Source organism: Mirounga leonina, unplaced genomic scaffold (assembly GCF_011800145.1).
Source record: "Mirounga leonina isolate KUSES-001 unplaced genomic scaffold, KU_Mleo_1.0 Mir_165, whole genome shotgun sequence".
Classification (NCBI taxonomy): Eukaryota; Metazoa; Chordata; class Mammalia; order Carnivora; family Phocidae; genus Mirounga; species Mirounga leonina.
In genome coordinates, this window is record NW_023270415.1 from 30,968,638 (window position 1) to 30,991,415 (window position 22,778).

Genomic DNA, 22,778 nt, shown 5'->3' on the forward strand with positions numbered 1-22,778 from the left:
GCTATGGCATTCACTCTAATAGAAAGAACAGATTCAGTTTAACTGAAAACATTACAAATCTACCAATTAAATCTGTTCCATTTAAATGCCATTGAACATTAGGGGAAAAAAACTTGCATAAAATCCTACCTAATCTATTATTACCAAATCTGTTTTGTGAATCTAGCCAATTGCTTCGAGAAATAGGCCACTCTAACACATCAATTAGCGTAATTTGAGGAGCATCAAGCTTGAGTTGAATTGATAACAAGACAATAACTTCTACTTCTGAAGGTACATTTTAATTGATTTTAATTGTAGGTTCTTTACTTTGATATTTAGATGGAAGAAAACTCAGCATACAAACAGCATTTTTAAATGTAGTAAAATAAATTTCTGTATGATTTTTTTCAAATAGTAAAAATAAGGAGGAAAAGAAATGCAAGATTTAATTTTAGAGCTTCATTGATGGCATGACATGTATGAACTTTCATTTTTTTCACTGAACTAGGTTCATGTATTTCAATGAAAGACACCTTTGACTGAAACATTGAAAGCTTTCTGTGTAAAACTATGATGATGTGAAATTATAATATTTTGCTGTTTGCTATCCCATTCAAGAAACAATGTAGTTATTGTACTGTGTTATTTGTTCCCCTTTCCATGTGATATATAATACAGCACTTACCCTGCTTTCTTCTAGGCTATCAAATGGGCCTGGTGGATCATCCAGACAAAGAAATTCTCTCACTGCAAGGCTTTTCAAAGGGGAAAAAAAAAAAAAAAAAAAAGCTGGGGTACAAATAAGTTTACAAAAGACAGAAAGCGAAAGTTACTTTGAAGATATACAGTGTTTTAAGCAAATTGGTTTTGGGGATATACCAAAAGCAGAAAGTTGGTTTATGTGTTTTCACACAACCAACCAAATACAAATATAAAATCTATGGAAGATACAAAGATTTTAAGCTATTTTCTAAGATCTTATGAACATAGAGACTGTAAATTCATACTGCAGGAGATAAAATGTAAGTCAGAATAATGGTATAGGAAACCAACCTAAATGATGAATAGAAACAGTATTACTTCCAAAATTATTAATTTAAACTAATCTAAAAATGTCATTATCTTGTTATGAAGAAATACCATTTCTAATTTATACTTTGTTTCATTGTCAGGAGATGCTTCTAAAGTAACTGAAAAGTATTTACTCTGAAACAAGTTAAAGATTTTTCTTGCAATCATGTTTATTACAGTAATTTACATAAATATTTTCCCTGAAGAGTTTAAGAGAAAAAAATACTGAACAACTCATTTCTGAATTACCATAAATTTCAAAATAATGAAATACAGTTGACCCTTCAACCACACAGGGGTTAGGGGTGCTGACCCCCTGTGTAGCTGAAAATCTGCATATAACTTTTGACTCTTCAAAAGTTAACTACTAATAGCCTACTGTTGACTGGAAGCCTTCTCCGTAACATAAATGGTCAATTAACCCATATATTGTATATTATATACTGCATTTTTACAATAAAGTAAGCTAGAGAAAGGAAAATGTTATTTAGAAAATCATAAGGAAAATACATTTATAGTATTATGCTGTAAAAAATCTGTGTATGAGAGGATCTATGCAGTTCAAACCTGTGTTGTTCAAGGGAGCAACTGTAATATGGTATTGTTATCTTTGGCAATTATCAGAAATAGGTTAAAACAGTAGAAAACTTAACTTCCTTGTTACAAAAATACTCACTTTTCTAAAAGCAATTTTGGACTGAGAGGCAACTCTGTGTACATGTCAGAACAAACATAGAGACTTAAAATTTTTAGGTATAAAAGGATAAAAATATGATATTTTGATATACTGTATAGATGTCAACCTATGCTGAAAAGGGGATGTACATTGGAGTTCATACTGAGTCAGATGGGTTGATGATGACAGGGGATGGTCCTGAAGAGACAAATGGATGGAATATACATTGAAGCCTTTCAAAAGTAAAAATAATGTGAATTAGTATAGAGAGTGGTGTTAAGAAATTAATCCAGAAGATCGCAAAGACAGAACAAAGAGGAGTAAATCTGTGGACGATAAAATCTTGACAATACAGGTAATAAAGGACACAGATTCAGGGAAACTGAGAAAAAACTTGAGTATTCATAATCATGAAATAATAGAGATGGAAAGGATCTTAAATGTGATCTAGCTGCTTTTTAAAAAATGTGATCCATAGTATGCTTTTTATCCTTTTCATGTGTTCAGCCAAGAGTATACCTAAACAACTCCAGGAATAGGGAACGTTCCACCTCTTAGAATAAACCATCTTATGTTTGAAAAATACTAAAAATTAGAGAACTATTTCTTCTAGTGAGCTGAAATTTTTCTCCCTGCAGCTTCTACTCATGAATCTTAGTTCTGCTTTTGAGCCATTCAGGGCAAATCTAAGTCCTTTTTCACATGATAACCCTAAAAGCACGTTGAGAATGTTACAGTTCCTCTAACCTTATATTCCCCCAAAGCAATACTAATACACTAATATTTTCTTTTTTTTTTAAATTCTGTAACAAAATTTATTGTGTACTTACAGCCTGTATGGTCTCTGCACTCATGGAACCAACATTTTCCCCCCAGTTTTACTGAGGTGTAACTGACAATTAAAAATTGTATATATTTAAGGTGTGCAACTTGATTTAAGTATACATTGTAAAATGTGAACTACAATCAAGTTAATTAACATATCTATCACCCCACAAAGTTATCATTTCTAATTTAAAGTACATTTCACACACAGGGCTTTCATATATCCTATTTCATTTAATTTTCACAATAATCATGTGAGGTGAAGACATTATATTTCCATTTTACAAATGATACCAAAGTTCAGAGAGTTAAAATGATTCATACAAGTCCAAGTGGTAGAGCAAGACCTTAAATCTGTCTTCTGAGCAAAAATATGTGCCTTTTCACCTTTAAATTCTTTTCTGTTATATTATGGTTCATTTGGATCCTTTCCCCTTGCTGGTCACTTCCCTCAGAAAACATTCAACTTGTCTGTATCCTTTAACCAAGGCCTCTAGAATACTGCAATTGGTCTAAGAGCACAGAGAAGAACAGGACCACCACACATTCTTTTGGTTTAGCTATTATACTTCTGTCCTCCCATTATTAGAAAACCAACTATTAGGCAAAAATTGAATCACAGGAAATAAACTGATCTTGGGACTGAGAGGTCAAAAGTCTAGATGAAACCCTGAGAACAGCCTTTAAGATTGATAAGGAAAGTACATAGAAGTTTACAGAAGGGTCTTTTTTTCTTTTTAATACTTTCAGTGTATGATAACTCAATGTGAGACATTGTTTTCTTATAGCTTTATACCCAGACTTCCTCATTCTTTAGGAACATTTTTATGTTTGCAAATTACTCTAATTATTGAAATGCTGCTGCTACGAGAGACAAAGTAGTTAAGGGAATATATGTACCTCTTTTTATACCTTTGACTTATAGTAGAAATTTAGCCCAAGATCCACAGTGATGTTGACAATGTACCCAGCTGTATATCTTTTTTGGAGTGGCTTTTCTATTTCATTCTCTTTCCCTAAACATCTTTATGATCTATATTACCTCCCCATGACTTATTTATTTTACAACTGAAAGTCTGTAGCTCTTAATCCCCTTCACCTAATATATAGCATAGGGAATATAGTCAGTAACATTGCAATAACTTTGTAGTGACAATGGTAACTAGACTTTCTGTGGGAATCATTTTATAATGTATAAAAATACTGAATCACTATGATGTACACTTGAAACTAATGGGATATTGTATATCAATTAATACTTCAGTAAAAAGAGAAAAATCTTTATGATCTATATAGCTCACTAGAGTGCTACTCAAACAAAATCCAATGGATTCCCTAAGTTTTTTTCCAATATAGCTCAAGGTCATATTCCATGCCCCACCTTCTTTAATCTGTAACATAAGAATGAAATTTAAAACTGGCTATACAACTCTGATTTATAAAATACTTTCTCAGGGTTTTACTACATTTCCTCGGTTTCAACAGGACTCAGGTGGCAGAGGAAGAGAGTCATTATGCTCAAACTATTCCCATAGGAGAGGGACACACAAGAATCTCTGGGAGATGGTAATGTTTGAGAAAACAATTTCTTTCACAGACATTCTTTTTTTTTTTTTTTAAAGATTTTATTTATTTATTTATTTGAGAGAGAGAGAGAGAGAGAAACAGCATGAGAGGGGACAGGGTCAGAGGGAGAAGCAGGCTCCCCACCGAGCCAGGAGCCCGATGCGGGACTCGATCCCAGGACTCCGGGATCATGACCTGAGCCGAAGGCAGTCGCTTAACCAACTGAGCCACCCAGGCACCCTTTCACAGACATTCTGATACCTTTTCCCCCCTAGAAAAGGAAACCTTTACCCCTGCGTGAGAATCACTGACTAGAGAACCTTATTTAGATTTGATAAATATTTGACTGCTTATGTGTGCCATGGTTCTGCTCACTGATTTCCTACATATTATCAATGTATAATTTATAAACAAATTAACTGAATTCAAATAAAATATAAATACCAGAGTCTATTATTATTAAATGGTCTATAAATTAAATAGAAGTTAATTTTTTTCCAGAGAATTGAAGTTTTTATTTATTTTATTTTATTATGTTCAGTTAGCTACTGTATAGTACCTCAGTTTTTGATACAGTGTTCAATGATCCTTAGTTACGTATGACACCCAGTGCACATCACAACCTGTGCCCTCCTTAATACCCATCACCCTGTTACCCCCTAGAAGTCAATTTTTAAGAAGAAAGTCTTTTTTTCCTCCTTGTTCACTGAAAGGTTCAATATAGCCCCCAATCTCTCCTCCATATTCAGTCGTTAATACTTTTGCTTCCATTTGGCTATGATAATAAAGGTAAGAAAAACAGGATAAAAGAGAAACCTATCTAAGAGAAAAATCCAACAATCTGGAAATAAAAGGTAAAGAAAGACTTTGTATCTATTCCCTTTATTACCCAGAGTAGCTTTTTAGTGTGTTTGGGAAAACTATTTTAAAATTGAGATCAGTTGTTGACTTAGCTTGCCTGAAGATAAGGAAACCACAGATGGTATCCCTCAGCATTTTTTTATCCGAGCAAATTTGCCCTATAACGTTATTTCTTCCTCTGATTCTCTAAAAAAGTTTTCTTTCAGTTTTACTATATTTTTGAACTTCTTAAAAAACTATTTCATCTGGGGAACTTTCATCTTCTATTTACTATTATATTCTACTTTTTTTCTTTCATAGATATGTATCTGTTTACATTTCAATTTTTTTTAAAAAACCAGTAATAGTTAAATGTACTCTTCATCTTGAAATGTATATTTTAAAAGAAAAAAACCCTTAAAACTAATGCCTATAATTCATTAAAAGGCCAATCAAGAACTAAGTAAAAAGTGCACTAAAAATACTAGATGCCAATTCTATCAAAATCAGATTAAGCACAAAAAGGCTACTGCATGAAAATATTCCTCAAGGATTTCAGACAGAAATGTTGTATCGGTTAGTATTTCTCTTCAGTATTCTCTAACAGTTAAAAGAAAATAACAAAAAATTGACATTAAACACAACCTGGAGAATAAGGACTCAGGGATCAAGGCTGGTGACAGTGAGGGTCACAATGGAGATGGACTGGTTGGGTGTGAGGCTGAAGGGTTCATGTTTAGAATCCTGTGGTGGAATATGGAAGCAGTGGGGAACCAGTTTAGACCTTGATTATCTCTTGCCTAATTACTAGCCCACTTTTGTTCCTATGTTCAGTTTTATTCCTTCTAATCCAGGGTACTTAAAAAACAAACGTTTTATGTCAAACCCAGCTTAAAACCCATCTATGCCTCCTCTAACAAGAGGGCACAAAGCCAGGATCTTTCTGTTCCTACATTTCAGTTTTAACTGTCTTTCCTAACTGACACTTCAAAAATAGTACATCTTCATGTCTATTTCATGCCTCCATACCTTTACTCATGCTTGCTGCTATTATCCTGGCCCATCCTTCCCACCTTTATCTGGCTAACTCATATTTATTCTTTGTGACTCAGCTCATCTATTATCTCCTCATGGAGTCTTTTCTGACTAGATCCCCTTTCCTACCCATGTTAGGTTCAGTATTCTTTTTTTAAATTTTTTTCAGAGAGAGAGTGAGAGAGAGAGAATGCACGTGTGCATGTGCGTGCAAGGGAGCCAGGTGCGTGAGCGGGCAGGTGCATGAATGGGTGTGTGAACTGGTGGGGAGGGGCAGAGGGAGAGGGAGAGAGAGAATCTCAAGCAGGGTCCATGCCCAGCTCAAAGCCCCATGTGGGGCTCGATCTCACGACTCTGAGATCATGACCTGAGCCGGAATCAGTCTCTTAAGCGACTGAGTTATGCAGGAGCCCCTAGGTTCAATATTCTTATATGTATTACCATAGCACCTTGAAGAGATCCCTTTCACAGCACTTATTTCACTGTATTATTAGTATTGTCTGTTTATCAAACCAAGTATTGTCTGTTTATCAGTATCAAGTATTGTCTGCTTCACCAAAAGGTGGATGATGTTTCTGGACTGTAGAGACCATATTCAAACCAATTAGCACATCATAGAGTAAGTATTCCACAAATAATGACTTTATTTGTAAGAGCTATACAATTAGAAAAAAATTTAATGCAACTGTTAAGAGCATCAGAACAAATTTCTATCCACTGTTACAGATAAACACTCTACTACAATTCTCAAATTTGAGATGGATTTTAGGTTTTAACAGATAACTCCTACTTTCACAAGAAGGTAAACTCTGGATAGCAACAAGACCAAAAGTCTTAAAAGTTAAAAGGTCAAAATCTGGTTGTTTCTGATGGTGTGACCTTAAGATTCATGAGGAAGTACAATAAAAATAATAGGATATGAGAAATTTAGAGTTGAAAGGGAACTTTTAGAAGCTACTTAGCTCAATTACCTCATTTTCCAATTGAAGACATTGATTAAAATCAGGTAAGCAATTGACTAAAATTACTTCACTACTCAGCCCAAAAAAACGAATTTTGCATAAGGTCTCTGACACCCAATTTAATTAGATAAGAGTTTAGAGGTATCTGAATACAGAATATCTGGCTTTATTGCATTTTAAAAAACTGTCCATAATTGAATGTCTACCAAACTAACATTTGTGGTGAAAATCACTTGACCAATCTTAGCAATAATGTGTTGGTTCTCATGAGTTGGCATTATATGAGCTATTGCATATATAACTGAATTTTTCTTTCATTATAAAAATACTAAGACTAACCTAACTTCTCTTGATAATATCTTTATATATAAAAACAATTTACATACATTAAAAAAATTTCCTGTGAGAACATAGTTCAGGTTGAAAATGCTTAAAAATAGTTTAAGTATTCTTGTTCAAGAATTATAGAATTACTGAATTTTACCATTAGAAGAGACCTAAGAAGTCATCTAATCCAATATATCCCATTTAATAATCCCCCCTTCAATACCACTAATGGTTATTTAGCCTTTTTAAATACTTAAGGTAAAGAGAAACTCACTTTCTCCCCCCCCCAAAAAAGCAGAATATTTTTATATTTGATAGCCTGAAATGATATGTAATTCTTTCTTACCTGAACTGATAGGGTCTTCCTCTAATTTCTCACTATTATTCCTAGTTTTACATGTTAGTCTTGCTATTAAAAATGAGGTCCTTGGATCAGCATCACCTAGAAACGCAGCACCTAGAAATGCAGAATCTTCGCTCCAGACCTGCTGATTCAGGGCTTCACTTTAACAAAATACACTACAGTTGGAGATACACTGTTTTAAAGCTAAGTATTGTCTGATTAATCTTTCTCCCCATCACAATCTTTCAAATATGTGAAGATGGCTATTTTATCCCTCAAGTACTTTTGCTTTTTAAAGGGTAAATATCATTTTTTTTCAATTGCTCCTTCATGTAAATTCTTCTACACTATTTTTTTTTTTTTACTACGAACTGCTGTTAATGCAAATCCATCCTGAACTTTTTTTTTTCTTAACACATATAGAATTTAAAACATGAATTTTTGGCACTGAAGTCCTTATAGATGGATGGTAATATGAAAAAAATTATATAATTTAACCCCTCTATTTTAAAGAATTAAAAAGAAGAAAAAAACTTGGTAAATCAGGATATTTGTATAGTGCTTCTGAAAATAGAGAATAGTAAAATATTTGCTGTGCTGATTAAATGATGCAACAATTTCAAAGTAGCATAAGATAGTATAAATCAGTAAATAACTATACTTATAGTATATAAAATATGTCATTTATAATATATAATTTGTAAATAACTATAATAGCAAATAACTATAACCCAATTGTGCAGTGTAAGACTTTTCCCTTCCATCCATCTTTAGATATCCTTCACCGTGACAGTCACATGCTGCTGGCACAGGACCTGTGTCTTCTTGCTTCTGCATTTTGATAACATACTCCCTCTCATTTGTAAGGTCCTTATTCACCTTCTCCTTGTTGGTCCAAATATCATTAATTCTTTAAAATCCAGCTCAAATGTCACCCTCTAGGAAGCCTCCTCTAATTCTCCCAGTCAATAGTTCTCTCTCTCTTCCCCCTCTGAAAGAGATCTAACTCTACTAATGATAGTTTTTTTGCGGTGACTATTCCTCCTATTCAATTTTCTTGAATAAAGGATCAGTATCTAATGCACCTTTGTGTACTACACTACCTTATATAGAGTGAGACCTAAATAAATATTTATGGAACAGACAAAATTAATAATAAATCCTTTGATTTATTGAAATCTTAAAAATATTAAGTTTTTAATCTGTTTTCTTACTTTGTATTTTCTAAATGCATCTGAAAATAATATTATCTTAAAACTTTCAGACCAACAATCCTTAGTATCCTTTCAGTTCTTATTTCTTCTACTTCTGCTTTGTTACAGTTAGAGAGGTTATAATATTAAGAGCTGCCAGTTGTGTAATGGCAAGCTCTTAGCCAACATGAACGTTAAGAAGTAACTGTGTTGTGAAGCGTTAAGGATATAAAAAAAGGAAAGTGAAAGGACTACAATTATAAATCTATAAAGAATTAATATCAAATAATTACTTGGCCATGTAAGATAGTAATTTTTCTATGCTGCCATTACAACTCTAAAAGGACGCTAATAGGTATACCAATAGGTAATTTACAACTAATTGATGTTTTAAGTAGTGATTCTCTTTTTTCCTTAAGATTTATTTATTTATTTGAGAGAGAGAGAGAGAGCATGCGCGCGAGTGTGAGCGTGAGCGTGGCGAGGAGGGGCAGAGGGAGAGGGTGAGAGAGAGTCTCAAGCATACTCCATGCTGAGCATGGAGCCCACAGAGCGGGGCGTGATCTCACAACCCTGAGCTAAAACCAAGAGTTGGACACTTAACCAAATGAGCCACCCAGGCACCCCTAAATACTGATTCTTAAATGTTGTTTTAGGTTTTCATACAGATGTGTTGAGATTTTCTCTTTTCTCCCTTAGGGGAAATTCATAAATGCCTTTTGGCAATCCTACACTTCCTAGATATCTTCTAGTTATTTGTTTATGGCTCATATTTATCTTCCTACCCATAATTTTAATTTAGCCTTCAATGTTCTCAAATCCTACTTCCTACTTCCAGTATTGCTTGATCACTGAACAAAGGACCAATCTTCCCCTTCTCTGAGTTCCTGCTACTTTTATAACCTGTATCATACAAAGTAGCCTTTCCTAAACTCCCTTATTTTGTTCATACAGAAGCCTAATTTCTTCAAATGAATTTTAAGACCAATGAGTACACCCTCAGTTTCTTTCATATCCTTCTTGGGTCGACACAGAGCAAATGCTTAAGATACAGATAAATAACTCTTCTTCCCCTCCCTTTACTCAAGCTTTAAACAGAAGCTTATTAAGAAGCTTTTTAAACTGTGAAATAAATAATGGTACCCATAACCCACAAAAAAGATAATGGTTACTCTAGAATAAACAAGGCATAAATACTTCATCTTGAGTTCAATTTATCTGACAGTAATCCCTAAATGTTTGATGATGCAACATGACAAAGGCAAGTAGGCAAATGTGAGGCGTACTACATTCTTTCATGTAAGACTTCTTAGAACTTTCAATATTCTAGGAATGTCAAATGAAACCTTTTCCAATTTATTTGGCCAAGAAAATGTTTCTCTGAAACACCTATTTATGAGTTGAGCAAGACCACTACCACTGTTCTTAAAGTATACAGTCTTAGGGGTGCCTGGGTGACTCAGCTAGCTGAGTGTCCCATTCCTGGTTTTGGCTCAGGTCATGATCTCATGGGTGGTGAGATCAAGCCCCACGTCCGGCTCCGCACTCAGCAAGGGAGTATGTTTGAAGATTCTCTCCCTCTGCTCCTTCCAGCCTCAAATAAATAAATAAATCTTTAAAAAAAAGTGTACAGTTTTAGTAACAGGATCTCAAAAGTACCTTGTATGCCTACCTTAGAGACAGAGATCTACTACCCATAATTTTTTAAAAAATGAGACAAAACTAAGATATGCTTTCACTATTTAAAAAATCAAGATATCACAAAATCAGTTTATTAATGTGGTTTATATTAATATTTCACTATATAAAAATAGAGTATAGTAATTTATAGAATAAATTTGATTTTAAGTCACCACAATATTTTTTTTTTTTTTTAAAGATTTTATTTATTTATTTGAGAGAGAGGATGAGAGGAGAGAGAGAGCACATGAGAACGGGGAGGGTCAGAGGGAGAAGCAGACTCCCTGCTGAGCAGGGAGCCTGATGTGGGACTGATCCCGGGACTCCAGGATCATGACCTGAGCTGAAGGCAGTTGCTCAACCAACTGAGCCACCCAGGCGCCCCTCACCACAATATTTTTAATACTAAGACATAAAGGTTTACTGAATAAAAGAGAAGATAAAGGGGATAAGATATGTATGTTGACTTTTTAGCTGTAAAAGTCTTCTTTTGGTATGGTCTAAGATATATGTTCTTCAAAAGGCTCTTGCTATGATTTTAGAGTTTGTTGGTTTTTATTCCTGCTTTGTGTGTCTGAATTAACACTAGCCCTTTTTTTCTTTTGAGATGTAAAAATTTTGAAAAGTAGGGAGCACCCATGTTCCCCCACCTAGAACACACAATCACTAATATTTTGTCATATTTCCTTCAAACTTGTTTCTTATAAATAATACAATAGCAAATATCCAGCCATTTGTTTAACAGGTACTCTTAGTGAGCACAGACTTTGTATTAGCACTGTGTTAAGTGCTGCACATTGAATCATGAGCAAAACAGCCAAATGACCTACAATTACATATGCACTTTACAACTCGGTAGGAGAAACACAATCAAATAATCAGAGAAATACTTACAAACTGAAATGCTGAGATTAAAGTACCAACCAGCCTTTCTCAGCTGGGATTCCATGAGAGAATCAGATGCTAAGGACAATGATTTGAGGCACTATTTTCTCAATTCCCTTAAGACTGGCACATAGCTAGTACCATCCTGGAAGTACAGGTGAGAAGTTAATTCATACATACAATGGGTGTCTCACTTAAGGCACTAGGATTTGTCTCTCAGAACCAGTTGAGGACTGGTACAGATTCTATAAGAAAGAACTAAACTTTGGTGGTGATGGTGGTAAGTGAGGGGATGGTTAGAAAAGCCCAAGGAAGTGAAGTCTTTAACTGAAATATGAAGGATATATAGGTATTATCTAGGCCAGGGCTGGGTGGGGTAGTAGTGTGAAACATTGTCTTTCCAGGGAACAAACATTGTCTTTCCTTTGAAGGCCCTAAGGGACAAAGGAACAAGGTAATTTTGGAGAATTAAAAGACCAATACAGCTAAGTACAAAGAACAAGGTCAGGGAGGAATAATAAAACATGAAGTTGGAAAGACAGGCAGGTAGGCAGGGACCAGAAAAAATGACTTCAGCTGCATTAAAAAAGATCACTGTGGCTCCAATGGGCTACAGAAATAAGAGCAGATGAGGAAGACCAGAGGAAACCTTCTGCAGTGATTCAGGTAAGAGATAATGGCTTAGACTAGGGTGGTGATGGCAGGAGTGGAGAAAAGTAGATTTGAGTGGAATTTAAAATATAAAGGAAGGGATGAGGGTAGAGAGGGTTGTGTCAAGGATGACTCCCAGGTTCTGGGTAAATGCTGCTGCTGAACATTGGGAAAAGTCTGGAGAGTAAGCTTTTACCTGGGTTTGATGTCACTTTGAAATACCTGAAGGAGATGTCAAGGAGGCAAATGCAGATATGAATCTGGAGTTGAGAGAAGGGGTCTAACCTGTAGTTCCTTTCATAGAGGAAAACGAGGGGGACTGGCAGAGATCTCAAGCAGTAGCCATCAAGCTTGGGCAGCACACATTAGGAAACAAGATGTATATGCATGGCATTTGTGTTATGTATAACACAAGGTGATATATATTAAAATAAAAAGATTGAGAAAAAAGGGGAGAAAAAGTGAGACAGGATGGTTGCCTTAATTTTTTCCATCCTTATGTGAAAAACTGCTAAAGACAGTTATAGATATAGGTAGTTAAACAATATGCTATTGCTGCCTTGTAAATGCTGCCTTGTAACTATCAAAAGAGTTAGAATTTATCTGATAATGTAAATTCCAAAATCAGACACTTAGCTGATATTAAATCATAAAGCAATTTTCTTATAAATATTTTCAGAAGCAAAAAACTGTATAGATCCTTTTTCTCTCTCTTTAATGGTTTTTATTTTCACACTTTACCCTCTATATACATTAACCCAACTTCACAATCTTCATATTTTTGCATTACTTTGGAGAAATATAAGAATACTACCTTCACAATTATATAATGTTATATTAACCAAAAATCTAATATGTGGGCCACTTTGTTTAAATGATTGCTAAAATACTAAATACTAAAATCAAGTTTACTGTTGGGTGGTTTTAGTATATGGTACACTGAATTTTTAACTTAAAAATTTTTTTAAAGACTTTATTTATATGAGACAGAGAGAGCACACACACAAGCAGGGGGTGGGGAGGGGCAGAGGGAGAGGGACAAGCAGACTCCCCACTGAGCAGGGAGCCTACATGGGGCTTGATCCCAAGATTGGGAGATCATGACCTGAGCCAAAGGCAGACAGACACTTAACCAACTGAGCCATCCAGGCGCCCCTAAATTTTTTTTTACATTGAAAAATTTTTAACTTTGCTGACTTTTTAAAAGGGTTAATACAAATCAAATGCCAAATAAAATTCTTATTGATAAAAAGCAAGAAAATTCCAAGTAGTACCATATTAGAGAGGACAAGTAATTATATTCCTACTTTGTATTTTTGTGCTTGAATAACTATGGTCCTATATTTGTTCTTTAGTCTAAACAAGTTGTTTCAGTTTGTTACATACCAGTTAGCAATGTCTTTGTGAGCCACTAAATTTTGAAGAAATGCTTGTAATCCTAGTTGCCTATCTTCTAAAAAGTCAGCATTGTAATTATCTTTGAACCAGCGTTTTGGTGGAAGTGCTAATCGAAAGCCTGGAAACATCTCTTTTAACTGAAAAAGAAGAAAAAAGAAAATACAATGTTCAACTCAACATATCAATTCTATAAAATCTATCCTGTTAACTACATGAACTTGTTCATGAAATAAACTTAAAATAAAATAATGAAATTCAGCTAAACTTTTTTTTTTTAAAGATTTTATTTATTTGACAGAGACAGACACAGCAAGAGAGGGAACACAAGCAGGGGGAGTGGGAGAGGGAGAAGCAGGCTCCCCGCAGAGCATGGGAGCCCGATGCGGGGCTCAATCCCAGGACCCTGGGATCATGACCTGAGCCAAAGGCAGATGCTTAACAACTGAGCCACTCAGGCGCCCCTCAGCTAAACTTTTTATATCTCAATAGTTTACTTATTGATTTCTACCAGTTGTATATACACAGGCGTTACAGTTGCTCCATATCCTTGCCAACACTTGGCATTGTCCATCCTTGTAATGTTAGCCATTCTGGTGGGTATGTAGTAGTATTTTACTGTGGCTTTAATATGCATTTCTCTGTTGACAAATGATGTTAACTATTTTCTTATGGGCTTTTTTAGATTTGCATATCTTTGGTGAATTATCTATTCAACTCTTCTAACCCCTCCATTTAAAAAAATTGGGTTATTTATCTTTTTATTATTAAGTTGCAAGAGTTCTTTATATATTCTGGATACAGGTCCTCTGTCAGATGTAATAAGTATGACAAATATTTTCCCCCAGACTGTGGTCTTTTACACACATTTTTTTGATTCTTGCAAGTAAAAGCTGGTGATGGATAGAGCTCGTTCTGGTACCTAGAACACTGACATAGATACTTATTAATTTTAAGTGCCCAACTTGGAATATGTAGGAGATATTTACTAACTTAAATTCCTACTAACATCCTTCTTTAAAAGCTTAAGAGTTATCTAAATCTCAACTTGCCTAAGATAAGAACTATTATAGCAATATAAAGATGAATCCAGAGAGGTAAAGAGAAGTAAACATTAAGTAATAATTGAACCCTCAAAAGAAAAGTAGCAAGTCATAAAGGATTAAATAGCTCTAAATTGAAACTGTTAGAAATTAGTCTTCATGAACAAAAATTATAAAAATTTCATAAGCAAGTTAAGAATTCCACTTAAGTATCTGGTAACTTCATGAATTACTTTGATCTTCTTAATTATTATTAATATTATTTAATTATGAGTACAGAATTATAGGTTTTTAATTCATCAGTGTAATAATAAGAACTCAGGAACCTTAAATAAAATTCATATTTAATGATGGAAATATATTACAAATAATACTTTATTTTGGCATATTACAAAAAGTCATCTTGATAATACCTAAATAAAGGATAAAATAGTTTAGCATTTTATATTTTACCTTTCATTCAGATTGAGGTTTTTAGAATGGCAGAAACTTTTTGGCAGCCAGGTAACTGCAAAATCACATAAATGGGTTTCCTACCACCAAAAATGATAAGGATATACTAACTTTATAAGTTTTGAGAGTGAAGGTGGCAGATGGGAGAAAACAGGACCAGTCAAGTTTCCTCTACTAAACACCTGTCAAAATTAGGGAGTGATTTCTGATCCAAAGACAAAATCCAAGGTTACTTAGCCTCTTAGAAACATCATAAACCACTTGCTTCCTTTGGAGAAATGCTCCTGGTTTCTAAAATACTACCACCCTCACCTGCCTCAATTGATTTCCCTCTAGCTCTGTGGACATCTCACCTCTTTCTTTATTACATTTGTACTGCAATTTACTCAATTCCCTATCAATTCCCCAAATTTAGGTTGGTTCTAATTTTTAACTATTAAAAACAAATTAAAACACAAAGAAAATAACAATGAATAAAACACAGTGAAAAGTATCCTTAGAGCTAAATATTGTCCATATCCATGATTTCTTATATTGGATAAATCCCAGAAATGTGATTATTGTATCAAAATTATGTACAACTTTAGGAAGTTGTGTCCCCTAGGAAGATTCATATTTCCAACAATGGATAATACCACTTAAATGTCTGTTAACTTGATGGATGAAAAACAGTTTCTTAATTTTCCTTTGAGTCCTTGTGATATCAAATGTTTTCCAAATTTATTGGTCACATATTTCTTCTGTGGTTTGCCTTGTTCACATCATTTGTAGTATTTTCTACTTTTGGGTTTACTCTAATTTACTTTTAAGAGTTTTTAATATATTGAGGTTTTTATTATTTTCTTTGTTTCATATGTGCAGTAAGCAGAATTCCAGATGGCCCTATGATCTTTGTCCCTGGTGTTGCTTCTGTGATTTTGTTATGTCACACATTAAAAGAGATTACGCAGACGTAATTAGGGTTACTTTTCAATTGGCCTTAAGATAGAGAGATTATCTTGGTGAGCCTGATCTTATCATGAGCCCTTTAAAAGTCTAGCTTTCCCCCTGGCTGGTGGCAGAAGAGAAAGTCAGAGAGATTCAAAGCACAAAAAGGACTTGACCTGTTACTGCTGACTTTGAAGGTGCAGGGGCCATGTGCAAAGACTGGACAGCACTCTATGAACTAAGAACAACCTCTGGCTGACAACCAGCAAGGAAATGGGGATCCTGGTCTTACAACTACAAGAAACTGAACTCTGCCAACAACCTGAATGAACCCAAAAGCTGATACTTTCTCTGAGCCTCCAGAGAAGAGCCCAGTCTAGCCAACAGCTTGACTTTGACTTTATCTAACCCTAAGTGGCAAACCCAGCTGAGCCCACCTAAATCACTAGATAATAAACAGTTATGTTTTAGGTCACAAAGTTTGTGGTAATTTGTTAACAGCAATAGAAAACTAATACACATGTTACAAATATTCATTCCCTTATAGTCATAGGATTTAGGGGAATCTTATATACATCTTTATCAAATTCACAAGCTTATATAATCATTTTATTTATTTATTTATTTTTAAAGATTTTATTTATTTATTTGACAGAGACAGAGATAGCGAGAGCAGGAACACAAGCAAGCAAGGGGAGTGGGAGAGGGAGAAGCAGGCTTCCCGCGGAGCAGGGAGCCCAATGCTGGGCTCGATCCCAGGACCCTGGGATCATGACCTGAGCCAAAGGCAGACGCTTAATGACTGAGCCACCCAGGCACCCCTATATAATCATTTATATTTCTGTTAGCAGTTTTAAGATTTTCATACTTTTATACTAAAAATAATTTTTTGTTTCTAAAAAAAGGAAGTTATGTGTAAAGATGGGTCTTTAGGCTATTAAAATGAAATAAAATAGTTAATTTTCTTAGGAAGTAGCAAAATATGACTTCACTCAGATAACTAACAAGGAGAACCCACAAATATTTAACAGTAGAACTGTCAGGAACAGATAATAATTTGAAACTGAAAAGTCCGTTTTAGATTTATTAAAGTACTTACTTTATCATTAAGTCTAGAGAAGTCAGTGTATCTTCTGAAAACTACCCAACTTTCTTCTGGGGTTTTCTTTACTAGTATTTTATATACCTATGCAGAAAGAGAGAGAGAGAGAGAGGTGAAAAAAATGTATATAAAGATATCTAAAATTTCAAACCAAACCAAGTATTTTAAAAACTTTTACTTGACAACCCAGGTCATAACAATTAGTATATAAAAAATATCAGAAATCATTTGGGGCACCTGGGTGGCTCAGTCGTTTACTGTCTGCCTTCAGCTCAGGTCATGATCCCAGGGTCCTGGGATCGAGCCCCACATCGGGCTCCTTGCTCAGCAGGGAAGCCTGCTTCTCCCTCTCCCACTCCCCCTGCTTGTGTTCCCTCTCCTGCTCTCCGTCAAAAAATAAATAAAAATCTTAAAAAAAAAAAATCATTTGGAACATCAAATGTACAAATAATCAATGTAGGCACCAAAAGCAAGATTTGCTCCTTTTTCTTTTCTTTTTTAAAAGATTTTATTTATTTGACAGAGAGAGACACAACAAGAGAGGGAACACAAGCAGGAGGAGTGGGAGAGGGAGAAGCAGGCTTCCTGCTGAGCAGGGAGCCCAATGCGGGGCTTGATCCCAGGACCCTGGGATCATGACGAGCTGAAGGCAGACGCTTAACGAATGAGCCACCCAAGCACGTGGCAAGATTTGCTTCTTAAGAAACATGACTATGACAAATTTGAGACAAAATGTTTGGCACACACTAATAAAAAAAAACTCATTAGTTCCAAAATACATTTTATGCTAAAATATTCAAAATTGATGAAAGGCTCAATCACACTTGAAAAATTGTGAAAAATAGCCACTCTTGTCCTTTATTTACCTAAATTGATTAATTTAATTTATAAATTCAATAACTATCACACCAAGTTTTCAAATAAATTTAATGTTGTTTTAATCTTCAAGGCTGAAATGCAGCTAAAAAATATCCATATTAGATAAAAGTTTACACTTCTATAAATATGCACAATTATCTAGGCTTTAAATAAAAAAAACTTGGTTGAAGCAAGTCAGTATTTTAAAAAGTATATAATAAGAAAACTAGATTCTGTTTTTCATAAGTATAATTTTAGAATTTATTATGAGGAAGTATTATTTATGACAGAATCTCAGTGAAATATCTTCTGGTAGTTCCGGTACAGTATTTTGGGCTAAACTAAATACAAGACACATAGGAAGTACTTAATAACCATTTGCTGAACAAGTGAAACTCTTAAAAATGAGTAACATTTTTTTTGAAGTCAGCTGTGCAGTAACTTTCAGTTGCAGCTCTGGAGCTGCCCTTTAGCCACAAGCGGCTACTGAAAACTTGAAATGTGACAAGTCCTAACTGACATGTGCTGTGACTGTAAATACACACCAGATTTAAAAGACTGAGAATGAAAAAAAAAGATGTAAAAATACTTCATTAAAATGGCTTTGGATTAAATAAAATATATTATTAAATATAATTTCATCTGCTTCTTTTCACTTTTTTAAACATGGCTACTAGAAAATTTTAAATTACAAATATGACTCACATTTGTGGCTCACCTAGTCTTACTGGATGCTGTAGAGAAGACTCATTGTTTAGGGACTAGATCATCATTATTTGATTTTTCTCCCTTACAGACCTCTCTTTCAGCTTTTTTTTTTTTTTTTTAAAGATTTTATTTATTTGACAGAGAGAGAGAGAGCACAAGCAGGGGGAGCGGCAGAGGGGGAGGGAGAAGCAGGCTCTCCACTGAGCAGGGATCCCGACATGGGGCTTGATCCCAGGACCCTGGGATCATGACCTGAGCCAAAGGCAGCCGCTTAACCAACTGAGCCACCCAGGCACCCCTCTTTCAGCTTTTAAGGGGGAGAATCAGCAAGGGTTAAGGATGACTCCTTTAGCTTTGAAGTAAATATAAATAATTCATCTTTATCTCATCTTTATCTTATATTTACTTTATTAAGTAAATATAAATAATTCATCTTTATCTCATCTTTATCTTTGTCTCATATAAAGATGAGGAAGATTATTTGGTTATCCTTTAAAGTCTGCAGAAAGTCCTTATCTAAGGTAATTGTAAAGGGGATACTAATGAAACATTCTTCTTAGGAGTTACTAATAGAAACAAAAGGGATAACCTGACTTCAAAACTTTTGAGTATGAATAACTGATGCATAATAAAAGTCAACTTCATATGATAATAAGGTTTACCTACACATAATCCATATTGACTTTATTTTCCTATTTTAAAAAATGAATCCTCCTTTCAAGTTTTTCTCCACAGTGGCCCCTGAGCACTCCTATTTCTCTAGTAAAGACAAAGTACAGATTTTTGTGTTTTATCTTCTCTAGAAAGCTCTCCTATGTTTCTACTTGTGTAAGTAGTGCTTTCAATGAAAAGTTTATGGACACTACTGATCATTCCCTCTTCCATGTTCTAACAGCAGTTATGGTTTCTACTCTTTACTGGAAACTTAGTATACACTACTTCGTGCTTTTTATATAGCCCTTATTATAGGATTTTTAAGTAAATTATGCAGGAGCACACACCTAATTACAGAATACATATACAAAAGAACAAAAATCATAAGTATACAACTTGATGAATTTTCATAAAACAAACACACTCATGTAACTAGTACCAAGTGCAAGAAACAAAACATTACCAATTGAAGAAGCCCACCTCATGGCTCCTTCCCAATCTGACTTATCACCCCTCCTAGTCACTTTTGTTCTTAAACACTTTTCAAAGGCTTGACACACTAATGACAAGAACTTACCAGTCATTCCTAATGCTTTCTTCAGTTAAGAGCTCAATTCAAAGAAATATACCTAGAAAAAAATTATCTTACAAACCTAAGACTCCCAAACGTGTATATTCAGCTCAGACCTCTCCCCTAAACTCATCTTATATTTACATACATATACATAATACATATGCTTATGGACACACGTGCACATATACACACACACCTGACATCTCCATTTTGATGTCTACTAGACATCTCAAGCCTAGCATGTCCAAAACCAAATCCTGATCTTGCCCTCAAAACCTGCCACCTAATTAAACAGCAACCCTACCGTTCACCCAAAAACTTTGGGATCATCGTTGATTTATCTTTATCCCACATCTAAAGGTTTTACCTTCAAAAATATCCCCAGAATCTGATCACTTCTTAGGACTTCTTCCACAACCCTGTCCACACCACCATCACGTCTTCCGTGGATTACTGTAAGAACTTAATACTTCCTGTTTCCATTCCTTCCTCCACAAAATCTAGTCTTAACTCAGCAGCCAGATGAGCCTTTGAACATTAAGTCAGATCATGCAACACTTCCTTTAAAACCTTTTCAAAGATTACCATCTTGTGCAGAGTAAAATCTAATGGCCTTACAATGGCCTACATGCTTCTACCTGATCTGTGTGTCACACTCCCTTGTCTTTACCTGTTATTTCAGTTCCTACATCTCTCCCCATGGCTTCTTCTGCTGTCAGCCACAAGGGCCTCTGCAGTTGTCTCACCTGTCAGGAAGGTTCTTTCCCCAGATATTCTCGTGGCTCATTGCCTCTTAGTGCTAACATCTTTTCTGCGAGGCCATGACTGATAATGTTATTTAAATTGCAACTCCAGTTGTGGGGAAACTATCTCCCTTCACTCTTTTATTTCTCTTTATACCACTTACCACCATATGACATACCAGCATTTTAAAATGCTTACTCATCTATCATTCATTCATTCGAGTTGCTGTACCACTATTACCTAAAAGAGTGCATGACACACAATAGGTACCCCCAACATGAATTAAATGAATACATGAATAGTAAAGACTTCATACCTGTTATTTACTTCTTCCTCTAAAGTGTTTTTAAAGACTTTATGTATCGCTGCCTTAAATTTGCCTATGAACTTGTATTTTCACACACATCATTTCAATGAAAGCTCATCCAGCATAAGGTACGTCAATATAAGAAAATGGGCCACTGGTTTATCATAATTTCCAAAAAAAGTCAGGTCCATGCAAATTTCCCATCACATCATCAGTCTTAACGATAATTTAACTCTAAAGATGTCTCTCTTCATAAATTATCTCAACTGATGTACATAGATGCTAAAAATCATCAACAAAATATTAACAAATTGCATTCAACAAAACATTATAAGGATCATTCACTATAATCAAGTGAGATTTATTCTGGGGATGCAAGAATGGTTCAACATTTGCAAATCAATGTGATATAGCACATCAACATCATGAAGGATAAAAATCATATGATCACTTCAATAGATGCAGAAAAAGCATCTGACAAAATTCAGCATCTATTCACAATAAAAATTCTCAACAGGATAGGTTTAGAAAAAACATGCCTGAATCTAATAAAGGCCATATCTGAAAAACCCAGAGCTAACATCATACTCAATGGTGAAAAACAGAGCTTTTCCTCTAAGATCAGGAACAAGACAAGAATGTCCACTCTTGTCACTTTAATTCAACAAAGTACTAGAAGTGCTAGCCACAGCCATCAGACAAGAAAAAGAAACAATGGTAAGGAAGAAGTTAAATTGTCACTATTTGCAGATGACATGATACAGTATGCAGAAAACCTTAAAGATTCCACCAAAAAACTACTAGAAGTAATAAATCCTGTAAAGTTGCAGGATACAAAATTAATACACAGAAATTGCCTGGTTTTTATTTTTATTTTTGGTTATGTTTCTATATACTAATAACAAAGTAGCAGAAAGAGAAATTAAGAAAACAATTCTATTTACAATTGTGCCAAACAGAATAAAATACCTAGGAATAAACTTAAGAAGTGAAAGACTTGAATTTTGAAAACTATAAAACACTGGTGAAAGATAACACAAATAAATGGAAAGATATTCCATGCTCATGGATTGAAAGAATTAATGGTGTTAAAATGTCCATACTACCTAAAGCTATCTACAGATTCAGTGCAATCCCTATCAAAATACGAATAGCATTTTCCACAGAACTAGACCAAATAATCCTAAAATTTGTTTGGAATCACAAAAGACTCTGCATGGTCAAAGCACTCTTGAGAAAGAACAAAACTGGAGGTATCACAATTCCAGATTTCAAGATATACTACAAAGCTGTACTAATCAAAACAAACGGTACTGGCACAAAAATAGACATATAAACCAATAGAACAGAATAGAGAGCCCAGAAATAAACCCATGCTTATACAGTCAATTAATGTATGACAAAGGAGGCAAGAATATACAATGGGAAAAAGATAGTCTCTTCAATAAATGATGCTTGGAAAACTGGACAGCAACATGTCAAAGAATGAAACTGTATCACTTTCTAAGACCTTACACAAAAATAAACTCAAAACGGATTAAAGACCTAAATGTGAGACCTGAACCCATAAAAAAAGAGAACACATGCAGTAATTTTTCTGACATCAGCCTTAGCAACATTTTTCCAGATATGTCTCCTGAGGCAAGGGAAATAAAAGCTAAAACAAACTACTGGGACTACATAAAAATAAGAAGCTTTTGCAAAGCAAAGGAAACCATGAAAAAAAAAACCTAAAAAACAACCTACTGAATGGGAGAAGATATTTGCGAATGATGTATCTGATAAGGGGTTAATATCCAAAATATATAAAGAGCTTATACAACTCCACACCAAGAAAATCCACAAATAATCCAATTAAAAATGGACAGAAGACCTGAACAGATATTTTTCCAAAGAAGACATACAGATGGCCAACAGACAAAAGAAAAGATGCTCAACATCACTAATCATCAGGGAGATGCAAATCAAAACCAGAAT

The 22,778-nt window shown here is 34.6% G+C and overlaps 1 protein-coding gene across 5 annotated transcripts in view; it reads right to left on the reverse strand.

Moving 5' to 3' along the window:
* Positions 1-22,778, reverse strand: part of SNX16 (sorting nexin 16) — a 40,438-nt gene that overhangs the window by 12,320 nt on the left and 5,340 nt on the right. For all 5 annotated transcript variants that reach the window (XM_035011438.1, XM_035011441.1, XM_035011440.1 and 2 more), the window contains exons 3-5: positions 16,954-17,040; positions 13,423-13,571; positions 668-737 (exon numbers count right to left, since the gene is read on the reverse strand). In XM_035011438.1, the coding sequence (XP_034867329.1) occupies positions 668-737; positions 13,423-13,571; positions 16,954-17,040 (306 nt within the window). The remainder of the gene's footprint in view (positions 1-667; positions 738-13,422; positions 13,572-16,953; positions 17,041-22,778) is intronic.